Source organism: Talaromyces rugulosus, chromosome I (genome assembly GCF_013368755.1).
Source record: "Talaromyces rugulosus chromosome I, complete sequence".
In the NCBI taxonomy this organism is placed as follows: domain Eukaryota; kingdom Fungi; phylum Ascomycota; class Eurotiomycetes; order Eurotiales; family Trichocomaceae; genus Talaromyces; species Talaromyces rugulosus.
The window spans coordinates 329,732-350,035 of record NC_049561.1 but is presented as its reverse complement, the minus strand read 5'-3'; the positions used below and the strand labels follow the sequence as shown (position 1 = coordinate 350,035).

The following is a 20,304-nucleotide window of genomic DNA, read 5'->3' as shown; positions in this document are numbered from 1 at the left end:
TCCCTCGGGAACTCGTAAAATGGATTGTATCGCTGTCACATTATACCTAGCTATGTTGCTGGATTTAGCAAGTTGATACCAACTCAAACAACTAGTACGAAGTACACTATGCACCCATGAATTTAGTTCTCGTCCTCCTGCAGTGGAGGGGTCTCTGCAGAGAGGGTGGCCATAACCCTACGATCAATCAGCACTTTACAGGCCCAGAAGCATAAAGAAAGAGACACTTACGCGGCAGAGTACCGACTACCTTTGATTTCCGTTCGCTCCGTCATAGTCCGGATCTTTTGTACTTCTTCTTCGCTCAACTGAAGACGCGCAGAGGCAGCATTCTCATCCATTTTGGCGGTCGACTTCGTACCCGGAATGGGGATAATGTCCTGTCCTTGCGCCAGTAGCCATGCAAGAGCAACTTGTGCCGGAGTGCTTCCATGGACAGTGGCCACATCTTTCAATGTCTGCACCAGCTCCATGATGCTGGGGAAATTCTCCTCGGAGTATTTGGGCAACATGCGGCGCAAGTCCCTTTCAGGAATGTCTGCGTGAGATTGGAACTGGCCAGTCAGAACACCGCGTCCGATGGGACTGTAGGCCACGACAGTAACGCCCAGCTCGCGGCAGGTTTTCAGCACCTCCGAGGTCGACGATTCAATGTCCAGTGTAAATAGACTGTATTCCATCTGTATAGCGGCGATGGGGTGGACGGCGTGCGCCCGACGTAGCGTGGAAGCTGAGACTTCTGACAGACCTAGATACCGAATTTTTCCTTGTCTGTAAAATTTAAAAGTTAGAGATATCATATCTCGTGTTCGAATGCCATTCGGATATACATACTTCTTCAGCTCCACCATAGCTTGGATAGTCTTTTCAATGGGCGTGACCCCATCCACCCGATGACAGTAGTAGAGATCAATGGCATCCATCCCAAGTCGCTGGAGACTCTTTTCACATGCAGCCCTGACATACTCGGGGTCAGAGCGAAAGGAGTGCTTTCCATCAGGCTGGCGCTGAAGGCCGAATTTGGTGGTAAGAATAACATCATCGCGCTTGCCAGACCGCTTCACCCATTCGCCAACGACATCCTCGCTGTCGCCGTAGATGTCGGCCATGTCCCAAAAACGCAGTCCAGCGGCATACGCATGATCCAAAAGAGATAGTCTCTCATCGAGAGTCCCAGGTGGTCCGTAGAATCCGCCAATGCTCCCGAATCCAAGTCCAACGGCAGGGACTTGGGGCCCATCTCGGCCTAGGGCTCGCAGTGGAAGAGGCATTCTGAGGCCTGAAAGAAGTCGAAAAAGAATCGCAGAGAAGAGGAGTTGTTGATTAGAGCAACATTTACTGCCGGGACTTCATGAGGCTACTCAAGTATAAATGCATGGACGCACGGATCCGGGTGCTGACTATAGTTCGTCATCAACTATACCGTTTCTGCTCCCCGACTCGACAGTATCAGGGTCAACGTCGAAGTTGGAGATACAAAATTACTTACTGAAGCATTCAAGTGTTCCAAATAAGAACTTGGCAAGGACCTGCTTGTGCGTGTGAACCAATGGAGAAAACGTACAAGGCATTCATAGTAGGATATAAAGCCCTGGGGTGGACATTGAGTAGTTCTCAGCAAGCCAACCAAAATAACCCCTAACAAATCTCTGCCGCGTAGCAAAGAGGTCAATCGATCTCTTAGCTTCTGGTGATGCTCGAGTTGTGTTTGTTGGTTTAAGCTTCACGAAGACCGGGGCGATCCAGGTGGTCCGTGCGAGAAAATAACTCGGCGAGGCGTCAGACAAGCTGCATCCTCCTCCCTTCGAGATTGATTGCTTCGGTTCGTTCAGCAGCCATTTTATATCGCCCCTTTAAAATGCTGCTGCTAAGGCAAGCAAGAATAGCGACTAGGCACCGCCAGTGTGCTGGGTTGCGATATGCTGTCAGCTCAAGCACATGGCGCCGAAATTTACTTACCCTTGCGATTGAAAGCTCTTGGTGAGAGACACCGTCCCTCGTCTTGAAGAAAAAGGCCTTCAACAAGTTACTAACCTCTTGATACCATCAGCGACGACACCTCGGTCGCACTCGTCGAAAAAATCAACAACCCCGACCAATCGGTAACCGCAAAGGTCCATTTCCTCCAGAATATCACTGCGAACACCCAGAAATACCGCGGAATCCATCCTATCGAGACGCTACTATCGCATCAAGAACATCTTGCAAAGCTCATACAAAGCTCATTGGAATCATTGCCACTTGAGCAGCAACAACAAAGTCCAAGCGGAAATGGAGAGCAGTCTGCGGTAATGCGGCGTTTGCCAGACTTTATTTCTGCAACAAGAGGCCCAGGAATGAGGTCGAATCTGTCGGTGGGGCTGGATACAGCAAAGGGCCTAGCAGTTGCCTGGCAGATTCCCCTGGTAGGCGTTCATCACATGCAAGCGCATCTCTTGACACCTAGACTCGTCTCGGCTATGGAGGGTGGTGGTGATGCTAGCCCAACCACAACGCAGCCCGAATTCCCGTTTATTTCCATGCTCATTTCAGGGGGGCATTCTATAATAGCTAATTCGAAATCCTTACTTGATCACGATATCCTCGCGACGACGGTCGACATTGGCATGGGCACGGCCCTCGACAAGGCTGCGCGTCCTATACTTCCACAGTCCATGTTGGAATCGACAACTGGTACCATGTATGGCAAACTGCTGGAACAGTTTGCCTTTCCAAACGGCCCTTCGGACTATGCGGACTATCAACCACCAAAGAGCCGTGGGGAAGAGACAGAACAGCGTGAAAATAAATGGGGGTGGTCGATTACTTCTCCGTTTGCCAATACCAGAGAGCTAAAACTCAGTTTCTCGAATGTCGAAAGCACAGTGACCAGAATACTGGCTGCCAAGAAAGAAGCTGGCGTTGAAATGTCCGATGACGAGAAAATAGACCTGGCTCGTGAGGTGATGCGTGTTTGCTTCGAGCACCTGGCGTCTAGGATGGTCATCGCACTAGAGGGCTTAAAGGGACAACCACACGTTCCTAGCAGTAAAATCAAACTCCTTACTATCAAGCAGAGGCTATACAGGTCTAGCAAAAGACACGATAAAATTCGCACACTCGTCCTCAGTGGCGGCGTCGCTTCAAACGGCTTTCTTATGAAGGTTCTGCGCTCATTTTTGGATGCTAGGGGATTCAATCATATCCAAATCATCTCACCACCTCCAGTTTTGTGTACGGACAACGCTGCCATGATCGGATGGGCCGGCCTGGAAATGTATGAAGCTGGCTGGAGAACAGATCTGAGTGCCAAGGCGATCCGAAATTGGACTCTCGATTCACAAGAGCCTGATGGTGGCATTCTAGGACCAGGTGGTTGGATAAACAAAGATGCAGCAACGTGATTCCCAATTTTTTGTTTTTAAGTTTCGTGTACAATAGTGATGGCCATAATTGTATGTATAGAGTACTCCGCATGTATGCTAGCAGAAATGCAATATGCAATAAAAACATAACAAGCACAAATAACAGTTTCTACACTGCCGTCTAATAATGCACCAACCCGGTTATGCATGAGGGGGGAAAACGAACAAAAGGAATCAGAGAACAGAAGAAAAATATATGAAGAGAAAAGAGCAGAAAAGAAGAAAACAGGCCGATCAGATAAAAGATAAAATGCCAAAAAGTGAGAGTGAGAAATCTACTAGTAATACAAGTCAAGTATGCCAGGCCACTTTCGATAAAAAAAAATCCATCACGTCATCAGTCATAAGTCCCTCAGAAAACGGGGGAAAGGGACAAGGAAAAGAAGAGAACCAGAACTGATAATAAATGGCCTTGGTGCAAAAACAGAAGAAGAATAAAAATTCCGAAGAAGGTTTAAAATGATAGGGAGAAAAAAATCAAGCCAATGTCCAGATCATAAATGCGCTGCAAATCAGAATGCGAATGGTATCAACGTTTCCACGTATGCAATCATCAACAACGCATCACAAGGGGGTATTTCGAAAAGAGGATAAGGCATTAGGTTGGGTTTTTTTTAGTCGTTAGTCAAAATGTCCTTCAGTGGCAGTGCGCTAACTCTGCGCGGATGAGGCTGGGTGACAGGTGTATTGGTAACCTCGCTTTGCTGGGGTTGTGGAGGAACTCTCCGGGTTGGCGATGTCAGGGATTTCAGGCCCCTATCGAAACACTGGACAGGAAAATAAATCAGTGCCGTCACACATAGGGAAGTCTGGGTTTATGCTTACTGCCTTTTCCACGTCCTGCCATTTCTCGCCCACGGCAAATGCGAGTGGCTGCCATGTCTGCTCTCGCAATCGATTGTATTCTACAGAAAGCCTTTCGAGCTTCTCTTGGTCCCATTCAGGTCCCCTTCTCTTTGCCACCAGACGCTCGTACCTTTTCCGACAGGCATTCGCCGTCTTTTTTGGAAAATGCTCTTTTTGGATCTGGCCCCAGCCATGGCTGTGAGCCCGTGCTTGCATCAGGATGGAATCGTCATGAACTGTCCAGGTTGAGGAAATATTGGCACCGCCAGATTCTAGACGAGATCGATGGGAGGAGTTTGTATGCCCGCGATGTGCATCTTCAGGCTGGCGAGGGCTGTACTGAAACGGGCCCATGTCCTGCGGGCTCTGTGACTGCTCAAGAAGTGGAGGGGTGAAACTGAGAGGTCCGCCGTTGATGAAACCCTCAGTGATCTCCGCTAGATCACAATCTTGGCCACTCGGGGTCAGAGACGGCGAAGTTGGATGCTGCGGGTAGGAAACGTGCCTCATGGGGCCAATTGGGTAGAGGAAAGTATGGTGTATGATTTGGTGTTCTGCAGATAAAGATGTCGCCGCAAACTGGGAGGCGGGGACACACGAGGAAGGTTTCTTCAGTTCATCGAATAATGGATGGCTCTCGGCAGTGAACTGGGCGATGTATCAATTGTTGTATTGATATCGAAGGTCTTGTTGTTGCTTGTTGTTTGTTGTTTGTTGCAGGATTCAAATTGAATTTTAAAATCTACGAGGGTGAATACCGGGGGAGCCCGTGCCAGCTTATATCTCGTTTGCCCATGTGGGAACGGTAAGGGTTTGGCTCGAAGCTAAGAGATGTGGGCGAGTAACGGTGTAGCAATCTCGTAGCCTATTATTTAAGCTCCGGATCAATCCACAGCCTCACTGACACCTTCCAAACTGGTTTCAGAAACGTCCGGGTTAGCGAGATTTAGGAATGTGAGTGGGGTACATGACAGGTCTTGCCAAGTTGTTGGCCATACCTTTGCTCGTCGAGAATAGGCCGAGAAGGGGATACGCAGGTTTGGGTCCGATCAGTCTGGAGACAGAGAAGCACAGAGAGAGAGAGGGAGGGGTGGAGTGAGAGAGACTGTGTGCGTGTGTGTGTGTGTGTGTGTGTGCAGGTTGAGGCTGGTGGCTCAGGGCCATAAGTTGCATCTCATCCATCCGCAGAGGGACTAATTTGCACTAAATCCACTGCGGTCGACAATTGAGGCCATTTCGGGGCGCAACAGGATCACAGGAACCGAAGGCTGATGCGCCGGGACGGCTGTGGGGGCGATGCATATGGATGCAGGTCCAAATTGGGCGATCGAGGTTCTTTTCATCTCGAGTATAGATATCGGGGTCGTTCGACTAACGTCCCCTTCCCCTCCTCCCAATGCGCCTTTCGCAGCTTCTCTCTCCCCTGGCCCCCCATTTCCTCGTCGGTATCTCATCTCAGCACATGTATACTCGTCGCAGGCCCCAAGAAGGACAGGCAGAGAATGACGCGTCAAGCAGGAGCTGGAAGGGAGAGAAGTTGCCATGTTGACTTGGGGGCGCGAGGGGCCGGCCGCGGTTGCCCGAATCGGGCTAGTCAGTGCTAGCAGCACTCTTTAATTAGCAGCAGCGGGAGACCCGGCGGACGGGGTGGCGCCTTGCCTTCCCGGGACTAGCTCTGTTTCTATATTTACATCTCTACTCCGTAGTCTGTCCCCAGCCGCACTGGACGCACTTGTTTAATATTATGATGATTAAAATAATAACACCTGGGCGCTATTCTTCTGCAATATAGCGCTGCCGGAGTAACACAGAGATTTTTTTTCGAGTCTGCCTTGGGGACACGGTAGTTTCAAGTTTCAACAAGACTGTTGTAAGCATGCAGCATGAACACCCCCGGACCCTTTTTTGAAACATCGGCTTCAGCGTTGGACAACCCGGTTGTGTTCTACTGCTTCGGTTATAATTTGCATCAGCTATACTTAGATCATCTTCATCTTCTTCTTCTTCTTCGCCACCGTCGTCCCCCATCGCTACGGCACGGCACGGCCATCAAGACAGTCGACAACTGCCGAAGATTTGCCGGTGGTGTAGACGTTGCATAACTATTCAAACTTCTACGGCCCTTGCGGCCTGCAACTGGGCCAGAGCATGCACGGAATGTATTAAGGTTACCCTATCGAAGCTTGGCGCCAATGCATGATGACGCGCCCCCATCGACAAACGAACGAGATCGGCCGAGGGGTCGATGCCGAGACCGAAGGGACGAAGCCAATAATTCGTTATTTACAAGAAATAATTTTGTACCGTGGATTTTTATTATGAATCGGGTATTGATTATTCACTTCCTTCACTTCCGGCTCTCGTTCCAGTCGATAAAACGCATCTCCGAGCGCTCGGGCGATTTTCCCCTCTACTACTTGGCGGCGTAATTAAAGGTACCTAAAATCGCAGCCAATCGCTTTGCTGACCGGCTGTCATCCTGTCCTGAAATATGGATCGCGAAAGCTGGCCTCTTTTTGAGTGGCCTGGAATTTGGAATGATCAGCGTCGAAGGATTTAATGCTCCAACGCCCACCGTCTGCAATAATGTGTTGTACGTACGGAGTAGTACTAGTTAGTGGATTAAAGTTTGTACTCTCGTCGTATATTTTTTTTTTCAAAAGTCTTTCCTAGAGAGATATTTATTAGTTGATCATAAGAAAAGTTTCCTCTTCTGGTTAATATTCCGGCCAAATGGTACGTACCCATAACGTCGGCTCTGCAGGCCGCCCCATCGTATTCCACTAGTTACAACAAATATTATGAGTTCCGGCCTCATAGATCAAAGGATTGCTTGTTAGGTGCACTGTTTCAATTTTACCTCTATCCATATGTCGGTGGTCCATACGAAATCTGACCAGATTGACTTTAAGCATCAGTGCAAGTTGGTTGGTTGGTTGGTTGGGGGGGCGTTGGCTAGCCATCCAACAACTATCCTGAAGAATCACCAGCATTTGTACTGGCTGATCGTTCTAAAATTGTTCGAAACACCTTCTAGGGCCTATCGATTCCCGACTTCGAGAAGAAGGGGCCCAAGACTAAACGTGTCTAGTATCGATACGTGCGTAATAGTAATAAAAATCCTCGGCCAAAAAGGACAACGCACGAGGCAGACTCGAGAATCCAGATCCTGTGAGATCCCGCGGCGGCTAATCCGACAAGACCATTGGGCACAGACAGGATGGTGTCTGTGATCTTAATAAGAATGTCAGCATCGCTGAGGTTCCATGACCCCAATTGGCCAGTCAGTTGGACCGTTGGAAAGAAAACCAGAGAAATTATCCCTGCTAGCATGCACCAAGCCACCCAACTACCTGGGGCGAGGACTCTTAGTTACTGTACTTCTAGTACTACTACTATTATTATTATAAGTGGTAACTACGTACGTACGTAGTATGCAACATCCCATGTTCCCCCCGGGTCCACTGCGGGCGACGCAGTGGGGTGAACCTAAATATAGGTCGCAGGGTCCAAACGGGCCGGCCGCATGGGGAAGCTTATGTGCTTAGTTCCTTTCGGACGGTTACATAATTGATGATTCACGTTGCATGCCCAATATTAATCTTGTTCGATCGTGATCTAATTTTGTCGGCGTGGAAGAAGCAGTGTCTAGCTTTCTTCTTCTTTTTTCCACTTTTCTTTTAACTGATCTGTGGAAAATCCCAACTGAATAATAACTGACTGAGCCTTGGCGAACAATTGGGCACTTGAGGTGAGACACCAAGTAATGAGCAGCGTTAAGTTGTCGTTGTCCATAGGTAATTCGTCGAGTTATCGGCTTGCAGAAGAAAGGCCGCGCATTATTATTATGCACGCCAATCGCCCCCTTTGGCCCCGTCTGCACTCTGCACGCTGCACCCCAAACATTACATGTGCAGGGCAATCGAAATTACCAAGGCTGTTAAGACACCAGTTGACAGGGTATACGCATGATCTTTGCAATGGTGAGTAGGTAGTCCGGCCATCAGTTTATGGGTTTATGCAACGCTTCTGACTGAAGATAGCCCTGAAGTTCAGCTTGTGCTAAATTTGGACAACTTTCGGGTCATTGTCCAACGCAAGATAAACGTCTAGAACTGTATGTGTGTGTCGTATGTCGCTGTGGTCGGGTCAATTACTTCGGTCTAATGAACGAGTAAGAATAATATTCCTTCTGGCAAATAAGGGTATTGGTATTTGGTATTTACAAGCTCATCTCACAGAGCATAAAAATAGACAGAAGAAAAATGGCCAGTGAACAGCTCGACTGCCGGCCCCCAGAAGAAACAAAATACCGTCTCCGACTGCAATCCACGTTGTTTCGCCGATGTATAGTCCTAGAGAATCTATTTTTCGTGGTCGGTTGCTAAGGAAGCATTTCAAATCCACAACAGCACAACAGTCCATCTAGTAGCATCGGTGTTGACAAGTTCATCATTTTTAGCCGCCGGGTATGCTGCCACCCTGTCGTAAGATGGTTACTTGCTTGCGGAGCTCGAGGAAAAAGTCCTTGTTGTTGGCCATGGAATTCGCTTTTAGTCATTTGTCAGCACGCGCGTCCATAACGAAAGAATAAAGACAGCATACGCTTGGTGGCCCATGGTGCGCTCGCCCGGTTGCTAGCTGTATCCTTGCCTGAAGGGCCTGTAGGCTTGTACTTTAGCGGAGCTGGTTCTAATTGCCGGTTGTCAATATCCGTTACGGATGCCATCATTTCAGGACGAAAGACTGGAGACTGAAAAGTAGGAAGTGAGAACGCACGGGAAGGAGCTGCTTTCACGTTAGCCATTTTTCTTCACATAGATATCCAAAGCAGATTAAAATAAAACTACCTGGTTTGAGAGCAGCCTTGCATTCGGCCGCATTGAAACTCTTCACGGAAACGTGTCGTTCTTGCGACAAACCTGGAGCATTCTGTTCACGGGGACCGCTCCAAGCACTAGACTGGTTGGCATTTTGCGCTCCTCGAGAACCTGCAGCTCGGTCGCGCGAGCCCAGAGTCGCATTCCTTTGCGTGGGTTGACGATTGTCGAACGGCCGGCCACCGCGCCATCTACTTGAAGGACGTGGCTATCAGCATTGACAGCTTCGTGTGTGCGGCATGCGCTTCGTAGGGATGCAAACAGAAAGAGAAAGAATCGGCATAGCTGCACTTACCGATCTTCACCAGGGCCGCTCATGATGAAAGCCAGCCAGCGACGACTCTGTCGAGGAGCAACATTGAAACACAGTCGAGTCGCGTGTGCAGCGCGAGCGCTCGCGGCTTGGCAAGGGTGGCGCCATTCCCAATCGGGCTAGCGTATTCACTTTCCGTGCTTCGAGGCGAACTAGAGCACGTCGAGACCGGACGTCGTAGGTTCGCGTCTGGATGCGACGAGGTCCTCGCAGCGCCCATCACCCTCAGCGCCGTGCTTGGTCGACTAGTGTAGGGAGCTGGGTCATGATTACCGCTTTCTACAGACTCTCTTGCACCCGTCTCGCTTGTTTCTTTGTTGCTCCCTGCTTTCACAGCAACTGAGACACCCACCCCTGGACTTCGCGCCGCCCTGGCCACAACTGCCAGTCGCTGTCCTCGGCAAATACTGCACGCATCGTGCAACGTGCACTCGATTTGGTAGCATGGCACCATTGCTTCAGAGAAAATCCTCGTCAGCTCGATCCATGGCACCACTCCGCAACCCACGAGGTGGGAATCCGGTCCCAACCGATGGGCCGCCGCCGAAAAAGCGCAAGTACGTCCCAGGCGGTCCCGGAGGCGGTGGTCGGTTTATCGAAGTAGACGCGGTCGTTGAGAAAAAACCTCCTCCTACTCCGGCTTTGGCTTCTATCGTCCAACCGAACTCGGTCCAGAGTCATTCTTCCCCGCGTCCTCGGCGCGAAGTAACCACCATCAACACCCCGCTTCCAATGACAACTCCTCCTTCAACTCGCCCTCGAAGAGACCGTACTCAGAGCAGAGGCCGCTATAGCTCGTCGACAGCTGCTGCTCTGGCAATACAACAAGGCGATGGATATAAGCCACGTGAGGAACGGGGCTGGGAGGAATTCCACGAAGACCTCGATATTGAAGCAAAGTTGATGGTATTCAGTGCTGAGGAGGTAGACGGGACCACTCCCCAGCCTCTTCCAAATGGGCAGTCTCTGAACAGTTCCCCTCTGCCTGTTGATGGAAACAATCCTGCTGCTGTTGCTGCTGCTGCTTCTTCTCTCTCCACCCCACTAGGCTCTCAAACTCCCGTCAAGAGAAAACCCGGTCGTCCTCCGCGACGCCCTGATGCAATGCTCAGAGCCCTGCTCACCCCCGAACAACCAAAAGCCGTTCCACTTCCCGGGCCTAATCCTCGCGAAAAACTCACTTTGCCTACGCCGAATTTCCATCTCAGGGATCCGTTTGATCGTTACGAACACAAGGGTATTGGTCAGCAAAACTATGTGGACCGTACAATGGCCAGTGTAGGCTATCAAGAAACTGATCTTTTTGTTCGTCACGATCGCCGTCTCATCCGCATGGCAGAAGGAGCCATAGAAGAGGATTTGGACTTGGACCCGCCAACTACAGACGGCGAGACCAACGCCGCAATCGGTTCCTTGGGCGTTGGAAGAGTCGAATATGATATGGACGAGCAGGATGAGAAATGGCTCGAAGACTACAATTTCAAACGAAGAGATGATCAACTAGAGCCTATAAAGCCCGCAGTCTTTGAGATTACCTTGACGAAAATAGAGAAGGAATGGTATGCCCTTGAAAAGAAAATCCCGAAACCAAACCCGAAACCACCACAAACCCAGCGGCCGCGTTCTAGCTCCGCCGCCGCCGTCAACGGTGAGCCAGTGGGTGCTGGTGAAGAACAGGATAGTAAATGTGCGGTTTGTGACGATGGTGATTGTGAAAATTCCAATGCGATTGTTTTCTGTGATGGATGTGACCTCGCAGTTCACCAAGAGTGCTACGGTGTTCCCTATATTCCGGAAGGTCAATGGCTTTGTCGGAAATGTCAGCTCATCGGACGCGGCTCGCCAAATTGTATCTTCTGCCCCAATACTGAAGGCGCCTTCAAGCAGACAAACACCTCCAAGTGGTCGCATCTGCTCTGTGCAATCTGGATTCCTGAGGTGGGCATCGGCAATCAGTCTCTCATGGAACCTGTCACAGATGTCGAGAAGGTCCCAAAGAGTCGGTGGAAGCTGCAGTGCTACATCTGCAAGCAGCGTATGGGCGCCTCGATTCAATGCAGTAACAAAAACTGTTTTGTTGCCTTTCATGTTACGTGTGCAAGACGGGCCCAGTTATATCTAAAGATGAAAGCGGGCCATGGCAACTCGGCCATTATGGACTCGCACCTGTTGAAGGCCTTTTGTCACAAGCACGTACCCCCAGACTGGCGCAAGGAACACGGGACAGACATGGCCTATGCGGAAGCAGTTGACTACTACAAAAATACAATGGATGGCAAACGCTGGGGTGATAGTCAAGCAAGTGCTCTCGCTCTGGGTCCTTCGCTTCCTGACGGCGCAGAGTTAGCAGAAAGTCAACTTTACCCCGGACCAAACCTCCATTTGACTTTCAATGCCGCCGGAAACAAGCGGAAACGCGCCGCCGTTCCGAGAACTATTTGGAAGCTACCGTCTGGGGCTCCAGTTATTCCTCAAACAGTGTTGAATTCCGTGGTTGCTTCGTTGCAGCGCTTCGCTGTTCGCCAACGGAAACAGTATGCCGAGGATGCATGTAAATACTGGACCCTGAAAAGAGAGGCCCGCCGAGGAGCTGCACTCCTAAAACGGCTGCAGCTTCAGCTCGAGACGTTTTCTTCCATGGAGATTACCAGGCGAAACTTTGTTGCCATGGGCCCCATCGGCCGCTCCCGTCTCCAACGCCGCATTGATTTTGCAGAGCGACTTTCATTCGATGTTGACAAAGTGCGTGTTCTCTCTGAAAACGTCAAGACGCGCGAGACGCAGAAACTTGAGGATGTCGAAATGCTCCGTAACATCGTCGACACTGTTTACTTTCCTATCCCTCCTTTACTCTGGCCCATCTTCGAGAAGGTCTATGCGTAAGTGTTGTTCACACTGTTAAGTCCATTGACCATTGGCTAACCTAGCAACAGGCTCGATCCAAGAGGAGTTTTCGCTCCAAGTCTCCAAGCGGTAAAGGCCCGGCTAGAGTCTCGCTTTTACACAACAGTGGCCACATTTTCGGCCGATCTAGCGCACATATTTACCAATGAAATTGGTGTCCAACCGGCCGAGGACACGGCAGAGTTACAAATGCAGATGGGTGGAAGAGCACCCGAGCTCTCCCTTGACCAGCGCGAAAAGAGGAAACTAGCAAAGCGGATTATCAAGTCTATCCAACCATCTCTTGAGGATGCCATCCGTAAAGAGAGCGAGTTGAGTGGTAGGCCCTTTGAAAAAGAGCTCAAAGAGCTAGATGCCATCTTTGAGAGCGGAGTGCTATCACGTAGGGTGTCGGTGATTGAAGCAACTGATCTAGAGTTCCACAGCGGCGACGCATCAGCAAATGGAACCTTGGAGGCTGAAGCTGCGGATCAGTTGAGTGTCACCAAAGCTCAATCTCCAGAAGACAGTGTGGTAGTCAAAAAGGATGTCGACGTGCCCATGCCAGATGCGGATACGCAAGAAGGCGTGCCATTTGCGAATGATGAGAGCGAGAAAAAGCAGACAGAGCCGAATGGCATCACCGTTGCTGCACCTTCTCACGAGCCGTCCTCGAATGGCGATGTTCCAGCCGGCGTATCGGCAACGGCCCCCGAACCCACGAGTCACGGTCTTGTCAAGAAAGATAATGGGCCTCGTAATCGGGTCATCGGGCCCAATAATCCCCTCACACCGCCGTTGAGTTCCCAAGGCGACCAACAACAAGGGCCACTCGCGCAAGGGGGCATCCAATGGTACATGCAGCCATTCGATCCTATTGGGACTACTATCCACGAGGAAAGATGGACAGGTCGCGATGTCATGAGAGGCATGAGTGAGGAACTGAGTGAACTTGATGAAGACGAGTTGGAGGGCTTGGTGGATAATGAAGGGAAAACCGGCCTCGGATTGTCGAATGGTGTGTCGAGTATGGCTAATGGGACAGCCTCTGAGCCTGTCAAAGTACATCGGACGCGCCATCGCCGGCGCGAGGTATAATATTGTGTTTTAACTGTTTTTTAGTGCTGGCATTTTCTTAGGTGCATTGATGGATTTTACCAGGAAGGACGGAATATCAGGGTTTCGTCGATGTTTGATTGTAGGGGATGGGGGCTTTTTTTTCGGGCGTCATAGATGGATCTTGTTCTATAGTTCTCAAAACATTATTGGCACACACTCTCAGTTCTTCCATGTTGTAATCAAGCATACTGAGATCTATACGATCGAATATCATCTATACTTGTCTACTTATTGGACGACTAAGCATGCACGCCCGAATATAGCGCTATTCCCGAAACGGAAGCAGAATCTGGCGCAAATGCAATGCGAAACAGCTTTGTCAAGAATTGGTACCCGCGCCCTCATTGTTTGTGGTTTATTTCAAAACCCGCGCTCAAAGAACTCGAGACCTGTGTGTTTAGGGCAGGCCTGTAGTCAGAAACAGGATCATTGGGGCGTTGGGCCAGCTGCCTGGCTGCGCCGCGCCAAGACCCTTAGCGTGGTCTCTTTTCCCTTGCCATCATCTCGGCTCTTCTCTGCTCCATCTTCCCATCAACTCAACCCCCTTCTCACCCATCCAAAATGTCTGCCATGGAGTACGAGAACGAGAACGGTCATTACGACGGTAAGCTTGCAATGTGCAGCGATGCTTTCGCTCGCTTTTCTGATAATCCTCTGCGATAGATGACCGCCGCTATGATCGCGACCGCAGTGCCTCTCCTCGAGGCGACTCACGCGCCGACCGCGACCGCAGCCTGTCCCCAAACGGCCGCGCTGATGACAGGTATGCACTCAATCTATTGTTTTCTTTCTTTTATGAGCAAATGAGTTTACTCACGGTTTTTTCCCCCCATAGAGCTCCCGTTGGTGAACCCAGAAAGGACGAGGATGAGGAAGGAGCTGTCAACCCCGGATCCAACCTTTTCGTCACGGGTATCCACCCCCGCCTGACCGAAGCTGATATCTCTCGTCTGTTCGAGAAATACGGTGACGTAGAGAACTGCTCGATCATGCTTGATCCTCATACCAAGGAGTCTCGTGGTTTCGGCTTCGTCAAGATGGTCACTGGCGAGCAGGCCGACGCTGCCAAGGAGGGCTTGCAGGGCGAAGTTATCGAGGGCCGTACTCTCAGCATCGAGAAAGCCCGTCGTAGCCGCCCACGCACTCCCACGCCCGGCAAATACTTTGGTCCTCCTAAGCGAGGTGAGTACAACTGAATTTTCCCTTGTCACCCATGCACGATTTACACTAACCAGAGGGTGCAGAGGTTCGCCGTGGTCCCTCCCGCGGAGGCCGTGACCGCTACGATGACCGTCGCGGATATGGTGGTGGTGGTGGTGGTGGTTCTCGTCGCTACGATGACTACCGCTATGGTCGCTATGACTCCTATGGCCGCCGTGGTGGTGACTACCGTGACGAATATGGCTATCGCGGTGGTGGTGGTAGCGGCGGTGGTGGACGTGACTATGGCCGGGATTACAACCGCGACTATGGCCGTCGTGACGAGTACCGTGACGACTATGCTTACCGTGGTGGCGGTAGCAGCGGAGGTGACCGATACGCTTCTCGTGAAGAACGCTACCCTCGTGGTGAGGAGCGCCGTGGCGGTGGCGGTGGCGGTAGCGGTGGTGGTGGTAGTGGTGCCGGTAGTGGTGCTCCTGCTGCTGCTGGTAGTGGTGAAGAGCGTCGCAGCGGCGGCAGTGGCGGCGGCTACTACGATCGCGATGCAAGTGCTCCCAGCTACGAGCAAGCTCCCCGCGAAAACCGTGACCAGTACTCTGGTGGCGGCGGTCGCTCCTACGAAGGTCGTGGTGAGGAAAGATACAGCGCCAGGTAGGTGGGTTGTCAAGCCTTGTATCGGCAATTGATCTGGATATGACTCTTGCAGACGCTCCTGAAGGCAGGTCTTTTCCAGAATCCTGTTCTTCTCGTCAATTCTCAGTTTCTCTTTTGTGTATTTCTCGGTATGTTGATTATATTTTTGATCCTGGGTTTAAGGCGCGGTGGGTTACGGTCAGCATACGCCATAATATTCATGTCTTCCTTCTCTTTGTGCATTCGGGAACCAAAAGCAAGGGAAGAAGGGGAGACAAATCGGCTTTGGCACGTCTACCGTATGTCGGCAGCACGAAGAAAAAGACCGCCAGATAAATTTACGATCGACCTGTATCAACTCTGCCCAATCTTGTCGTCACTTTTCGCTCTACGATGTTTCTTTTTGCTCTTTCTACTCGCTCAGGATTACGGCATATTTGGCGGCGGAAAAAAAAAGCAGCTTTTACTTAAATTACTGCGTTGTAATATGAACGTGGTCGTCCTGGACAGCACTGCTTGGTTGCAACTTTCCGGAACGATCCTAGTCGATAGTCAGCTTCACGTAACGACTCGGTCAAAAAAATACGATTCAGCAAAGACAAAGCAAATCATACTCGTGTTCAATCTCCAGATAAAGAAGTCATCAAAGAAAGTCAGATTCGCTTCCTGCCTCCAGGACAAACAGGGTGTGTCGAAGTCGGCTTAAAGCACCCTAACCACGTCTACATGGCCTATGGATCGACAAAATGTCTATTCGACTTTCTAGATTATGGCGGCGGACTTTTTTCAGCTTTTCCATTCAATTCGTAATGTCTCCGGGCAACGTCTGTATTTGCCCTGCCAACTCTGTATCCGGCTGTCGCTCGGGTGACATTAATCCCAGTTTCATTGAGGTAAGTAATGTGAGAAAGAATGCTAACTTGGAACTAGAGCATGATTGATTTATTTCATTTCACATACATTGGCAAAAAAAAAAAAACGAGTTAAAATGAAAACATTTGGAATTTGTCTCACAACTACTGAAAACTGCCAGTGCAGTCAGTATCTGCAAAAGTTACATGGTAGCCTGCTAAATATTTTCGGTTAAAGCTTTGGCAAAAAATGTAAATGGACAATGAGTTACAATATATATCGATTGCGCTTGATAAAAGTAATCATTGAATAAATAGATGGGGCTCGCTCCCATCATAAATAACAGTAGTATCCCCAAGTCGATAAGAAAATTACGCCAGACTCCGTGCTTCAAATGTGAACATAAATAAAACATTTCGTTTCTATTGCGCGCTATTTTGTCCTTGCTCGAGCTCGTTGCTCTTCTGAATAAGAAACTCCCCAAGCACTTTTAACGGGTTTGGCGGTCTGGAAAAAGAAATGGTTCGTCAGTGACATCTTTCGTAGTCTAATACCATAAATGGTGGAAAATTGCAACGTACTGGTCTCTCGCCACGTTCTTCATCCCTTCCAGCAAGTACGGTACGATCTTCTCGTTCATGTACAATCGCGCAGGCGCACCGCCAGCAACGGTCGGCAAGCCAGTGTCTAGGCTCCCAGTGGCCGATGTAGCTGGGTTGTGGCTGTCGGCATGGTTGCCAATGGGCGTCGCACTCGAGCTCATGGTTTTGTTGTTTTGAATGTATCAATTGATCTATATGGGTGGTTTGCGAGGGATTCTTCGAACGTAGGAGAGAGATCGATCGGACCGGTGTAGGAAGCGGGCAGGTCGTGCAGTATTCGAGAATAGAGCCAGTGAGATTTCTTTTTGCGAGTATAATTAGAGATTTGATTCGTATTCAAGCCAGATCAAGTGAGCGTTGCCGAGGAGAGAGTTGGGATTTTGAAGCGCAAAGTGACGTCTCACGGTTTGACTCTTTGGAGCACTGGCAGCGAGGTGGCTTCCGATTGGCTGTCTGTTGGTATAGTGGGGCTACATACAAACACTGCGCATTCAAGGTCGTTTCTTGAGGTCCAATCTTCGCTTTTGTTTGGTTGATTGGGTAACTAGGATATATTGGTATGTATGTAGCTATCAATGATGAGTTAGGCATTGGATTTTGTCAATAATGCTGTTGTTTTATTGGTATTGGATTGAGATTTCGCTTATATATTTTGGGAGCAAGTACCAGTAGATGAATATCTGTAAATACTTGCGCGTCAATTCAATATTAACATGGAATAGCTGCCAAAAGATACATGTAAAGGCACGGAGAAGTGACAATATTTGAAATCAGTCTCAACTACATGTATACCTGAGGTCCTGAGCAGGTAAAGTCACATGATCAGGCGCCGAAGCGTGTCCCACTTAACACGTCTCCAACGGCAAACGCGCTATTGATAGCGGAGGGGAACGTCAATCTTTGACAGCTCTCGAGGTTCGATGTCGGAATGTGGATATTTTCAGACCAATGATCTGTCTCTACACGTGGAAGAATGCCGTCTCTCCTTGACTTCTTCGAAACCCGTCGTCCTGCCCCGAAGCGAGTGAGACTGTCGGATGAAGGGCCTCAAGACTCCACACTATCGTCGGATGGATCTCACAGTACAGATAGACCGAAATCCGAAGACTCTCCTGCCCCGCTTATAGGTTCTGAGCACCTCACGCTGCTTGCCGATGCCACAGTTGGAAACGATGTCGGGAACGAGGATAGCGGTCTTCCGAAAGGAAGCCAGACAGAGTTGGAGACTTCCCTCCCATTGATTGAGACCGGCCAAGAAGCCATCGAGCAATACGAATCTTCAAAAGCAACGGCATTTGAAGAGAAACAGCCCACTCTCCAGCAAAGATTAGGGGAAAGAAAATGGCAAAAAGGAAGAAGCTCTATCTATGTGGACGCTTTCAACCTTGCCCTGGAGACAGTTTTAGAGGACGAGGCTCACTTATTCGACGAGCCAGAGTTAGAGGTATTTAACAAATGGAAAAATTTGAGCTTCGAGGCTCAGTACTTGTACGTGTTTTTCTTTTCGTATACTTAAAAAAAACCGTTGCATCTGAAATTAATTTGTGGCCTTATCATCACAGATACGTGCGCCTGTTTCTTCGCAAGACCGCCGCGTGGCATCGAATAAACAGGCTAGGGTACTACCAAGACATTGCTGATATGCCCCAAGCAGTCGCTGATCTTAGACATGTCCATGCCCTTCCGCCATCAACATCACCAGGATACGAAAACCTAACAACATCCAAACCACCCACAGAAAATAAGCTTGACTCCTCGTTCAGATTCGCGGAAGGAATTGAACAAATAAATACACTGGAGGAGGCTTTGTCGTTGTTGCTACTTGATGAACTCAAAACGCTAGCCAAAGAAGCCAAAGTGCAGGGAAAGAACAAGGCTGAGCTCTTAATGGCACTTCGACAAGCTAGCCAGACCCAAGGCGGGCTTGCATGGGATAGCGATAACTGTAACAGGGATGACCATTTCCAACAAAAGATTCTAGATATTACTGGAGACTGTATCAGACTTTCTCCTGGCCCTTTGAAGCTTTTCGAGAGAGTACATCTGGTCTTTTATCGTTCTACCGAATGGACAGAAAAATCGCTTACTACCATTATCTTGGCCAAAATATCACGAAAAAACTTTCCCGAATATATTGTATCACGATCCACGTCGATATTCCCATCGAGGGCGGCTTTACTCGAATTCGAAGCGGCACTCAGAATCCAGTTCGACATTGACAACATCTTGGAGTTTAGTGGGACACCAACTGCAGAGCGTCTGAATAAAATCAAAGATTTAAGCGACAATGTCTATCCACGATGGCAAAACTTACTGGAAGAGGAACAACAAAAAGAAGATAGTATCTACCTTAGTGGTGAAGGTGCCTACTTACGCCGCTTCTCTCCGGCATGGGTATACACTCGTATTATACACAAGGGTCTCCATCCGCTCGCTCGCTTCAAAGAACACAAACGTGAACATGAACTATTAATTGAATTGCTCGCTCAAAGGTTCTTTCATACTTCTCGGAGAGGGTCTTGGTACCAAAGGAAAGCCCTTTTAGAGGAGCATTACATGTGGGCTCTAACGCCGAATGACGACCGGAGCGACGAGTCACAGAAAAAATTCTGGAAAAGAGCTGCTTTGAAAACCTGTGAGACCGGGCTCCAGGATCCGGACTGCCACATCATTTTCCACTATGACCTGCAGAAGCGAGTCATGAAGCTGGAGAAGTCACTCAAAGTAGTGAAGCGAGAGCAGCACGATTTCGGGCACGTTCTCTTAGTCAAACCGGAAGAGCGAAAGATTGAAGGTATCCGCATTGAGAAGGAAGAAGTTCTAACTAGATCTGAACAAAAACCTAATGGCGACACTTCTAATGCGACAACGCGGCGTGGCCGCCCTACCGTCTGGGTTGACGAACGTGAAGACTCGGGAGAATGCAGAGTTGAAAACATGTGTCTTAGCTGGTACCGTGACAATGGTTGGAAGGGCTATCATTCCGAAGGAGGGATTGTCCGAACACTGGTACGTTGTTTTTTATATCCAGAAGCGCTTATTGATGTCAAACTGATCAATATAAACTACGTCTAGTTTGGCTATCTCTTCTACGACATCCTGTTCACCTACGTGCCCAACGTTTTCCAAACGCCTTTCCAAACCTGCCCTCTTGATCTTCACACGGATGCCTTTTACCCTTCTCGCGCTTCTGAAATCAACCATCGACTCGTCCAGATTGCCAATGGCGAGGCCGAATCCATTGTCCTCGATGTCCATGAGCGTGAGTTCTCTAAACAAACATGCGTTGTCGGGGTAGATTGGACTTTTCCGATCGATGATCTCGTCGAAATTGTGCAGTGTTTCCGTGGTTTCGCTCTGGCTACGGTGTGCAAGGTCATGGCACAGGAATACCAGCAGCGAGGTGGAGGGATCCCGGATCTGTTCCTCTGGAGCACAGAAAAGAAAGAGGTTTTGTTTGTAGAGGTCAAGTCTGAAAATGATCGTCTGAGCGATACGCAGAGATTATGGATACATGTTCTAACAGGAGCCGGGATCAGGGTTGAGCTGTGCAACGCAGTTGCAAGGGAAGTGAGATACGTGTGAAAGCTTAAATGTATATACGATATATG

At 49.5% G+C, this 20,304-nt stretch overlaps 8 protein-coding genes across 8 annotated transcripts; 3 read left to right on the top strand and 5 right to left on the bottom strand.

The window, feature by feature from the left end:
• Positions 1 to 122: 122 nt before the first annotated feature.
• Positions 123 to 1,271, bottom strand: TRUGW13939_00107 (uncharacterized protein; the record flags this gene model as incomplete). Its single annotated transcript, XM_035483322.1, has 3 exons — positions 123 to 177; positions 232 to 771; positions 835 to 1,271. 3 exons carry the CDS (start codon positions 1,269 to 1,271, stop codon positions 123 to 125), a joined length of 1,032 nt encoding a protein of 343 aa, XP_035339215.1.
• Positions 1,272 to 1,858: 587 nt separating this feature from the next.
• On the top strand, positions 1,859 to 3,383 carry TRUGW13939_00106 (uncharacterized protein; the record flags this gene model as incomplete). The annotated part of the gene is made up of 2 exons (XM_035483321.1): positions 1,859 to 1,980; positions 2,051 to 3,383. 2 exons carry the CDS (start codon positions 1,859 to 1,861, stop codon positions 3,381 to 3,383), a joined length of 1,455 nt encoding a protein of 484 aa, XP_035339214.1.
• Positions 3,384 to 4,018: 635 nt separating this feature from the next.
• TRUGW13939_00105 (uncharacterized protein) lies at positions 4,019 to 4,760 on the bottom strand (the record flags this gene model as incomplete). Its single annotated transcript, XM_035483320.1, has 2 exons — positions 4,019 to 4,171; positions 4,230 to 4,760. 2 exons carry the CDS (start codon positions 4,758 to 4,760, stop codon positions 4,019 to 4,021), a joined length of 684 nt encoding a protein of 227 aa, XP_035339213.1.
• Positions 4,761 to 5,443: 683 nt separating this feature from the next.
• Positions 5,444 to 5,794, bottom strand: TRUGW13939_00104 (uncharacterized protein; the record flags this gene model as incomplete). Its single annotated transcript, XM_035483319.1, has 1 exon — positions 5,444 to 5,794. One exon carries the CDS (start codon positions 5,792 to 5,794, stop codon positions 5,444 to 5,446), a length of 351 nt encoding a protein of 116 aa, XP_035339212.1.
• Positions 5,795 to 8,708: 2,914 nt separating this feature from the next.
• TRUGW13939_00103 (uncharacterized protein) lies at positions 8,709 to 9,448 on the bottom strand (the record flags this gene model as incomplete). The annotated part of the gene is made up of 4 exons (XM_035483318.1): positions 8,709 to 8,800; positions 8,856 to 9,038; positions 9,101 to 9,321; positions 9,426 to 9,448. 4 exons carry the CDS (start codon positions 9,446 to 9,448, stop codon positions 8,709 to 8,711), a joined length of 519 nt encoding a protein of 172 aa, XP_035339211.1.
• Positions 9,449 to 9,887: 439 nt separating this feature from the next.
• Positions 9,888 to 15,261, top strand: TRUGW13939_00102 (uncharacterized protein; the record flags this gene model as incomplete). The annotated part of the gene is made up of 6 exons (XM_035483317.1): positions 9,888 to 12,322; positions 12,377 to 13,418; positions 13,923 to 14,049; positions 14,109 to 14,208; positions 14,281 to 14,627; positions 14,690 to 15,261. The coding sequence occupies 6 exons, from the start codon at positions 9,888 to 9,890 to the stop codon at positions 15,259 to 15,261; spliced, it is 4,623 nt and encodes a 1,540-aa protein (XP_035339210.1).
• Positions 15,262 to 16,513: 1,252 nt separating this feature from the next.
• Positions 16,514 to 16,854, bottom strand: TRUGW13939_00101 (uncharacterized protein; the record flags this gene model as incomplete). The annotated part of the gene is made up of 2 exons (XM_035483316.1): positions 16,514 to 16,598; positions 16,673 to 16,854. 2 exons carry the CDS (start codon positions 16,852 to 16,854, stop codon positions 16,514 to 16,516), a joined length of 267 nt encoding a protein of 88 aa, XP_035339209.1.
• An 812-nt stretch (positions 16,855 to 17,666) lies between these two features.
• Positions 17,667 to 20,278, top strand: TRUGW13939_00100 (uncharacterized protein; the record flags this gene model as incomplete). The annotated part of the gene is made up of 3 exons (XM_035483315.1): positions 17,667 to 18,181; positions 18,256 to 19,702; positions 19,769 to 20,278. 3 exons carry the CDS (start codon positions 17,667 to 17,669, stop codon positions 20,276 to 20,278), a joined length of 2,472 nt encoding a protein of 823 aa, XP_035339208.1.
• Positions 20,279 to 20,304: the final 26 nt, after the last annotated feature.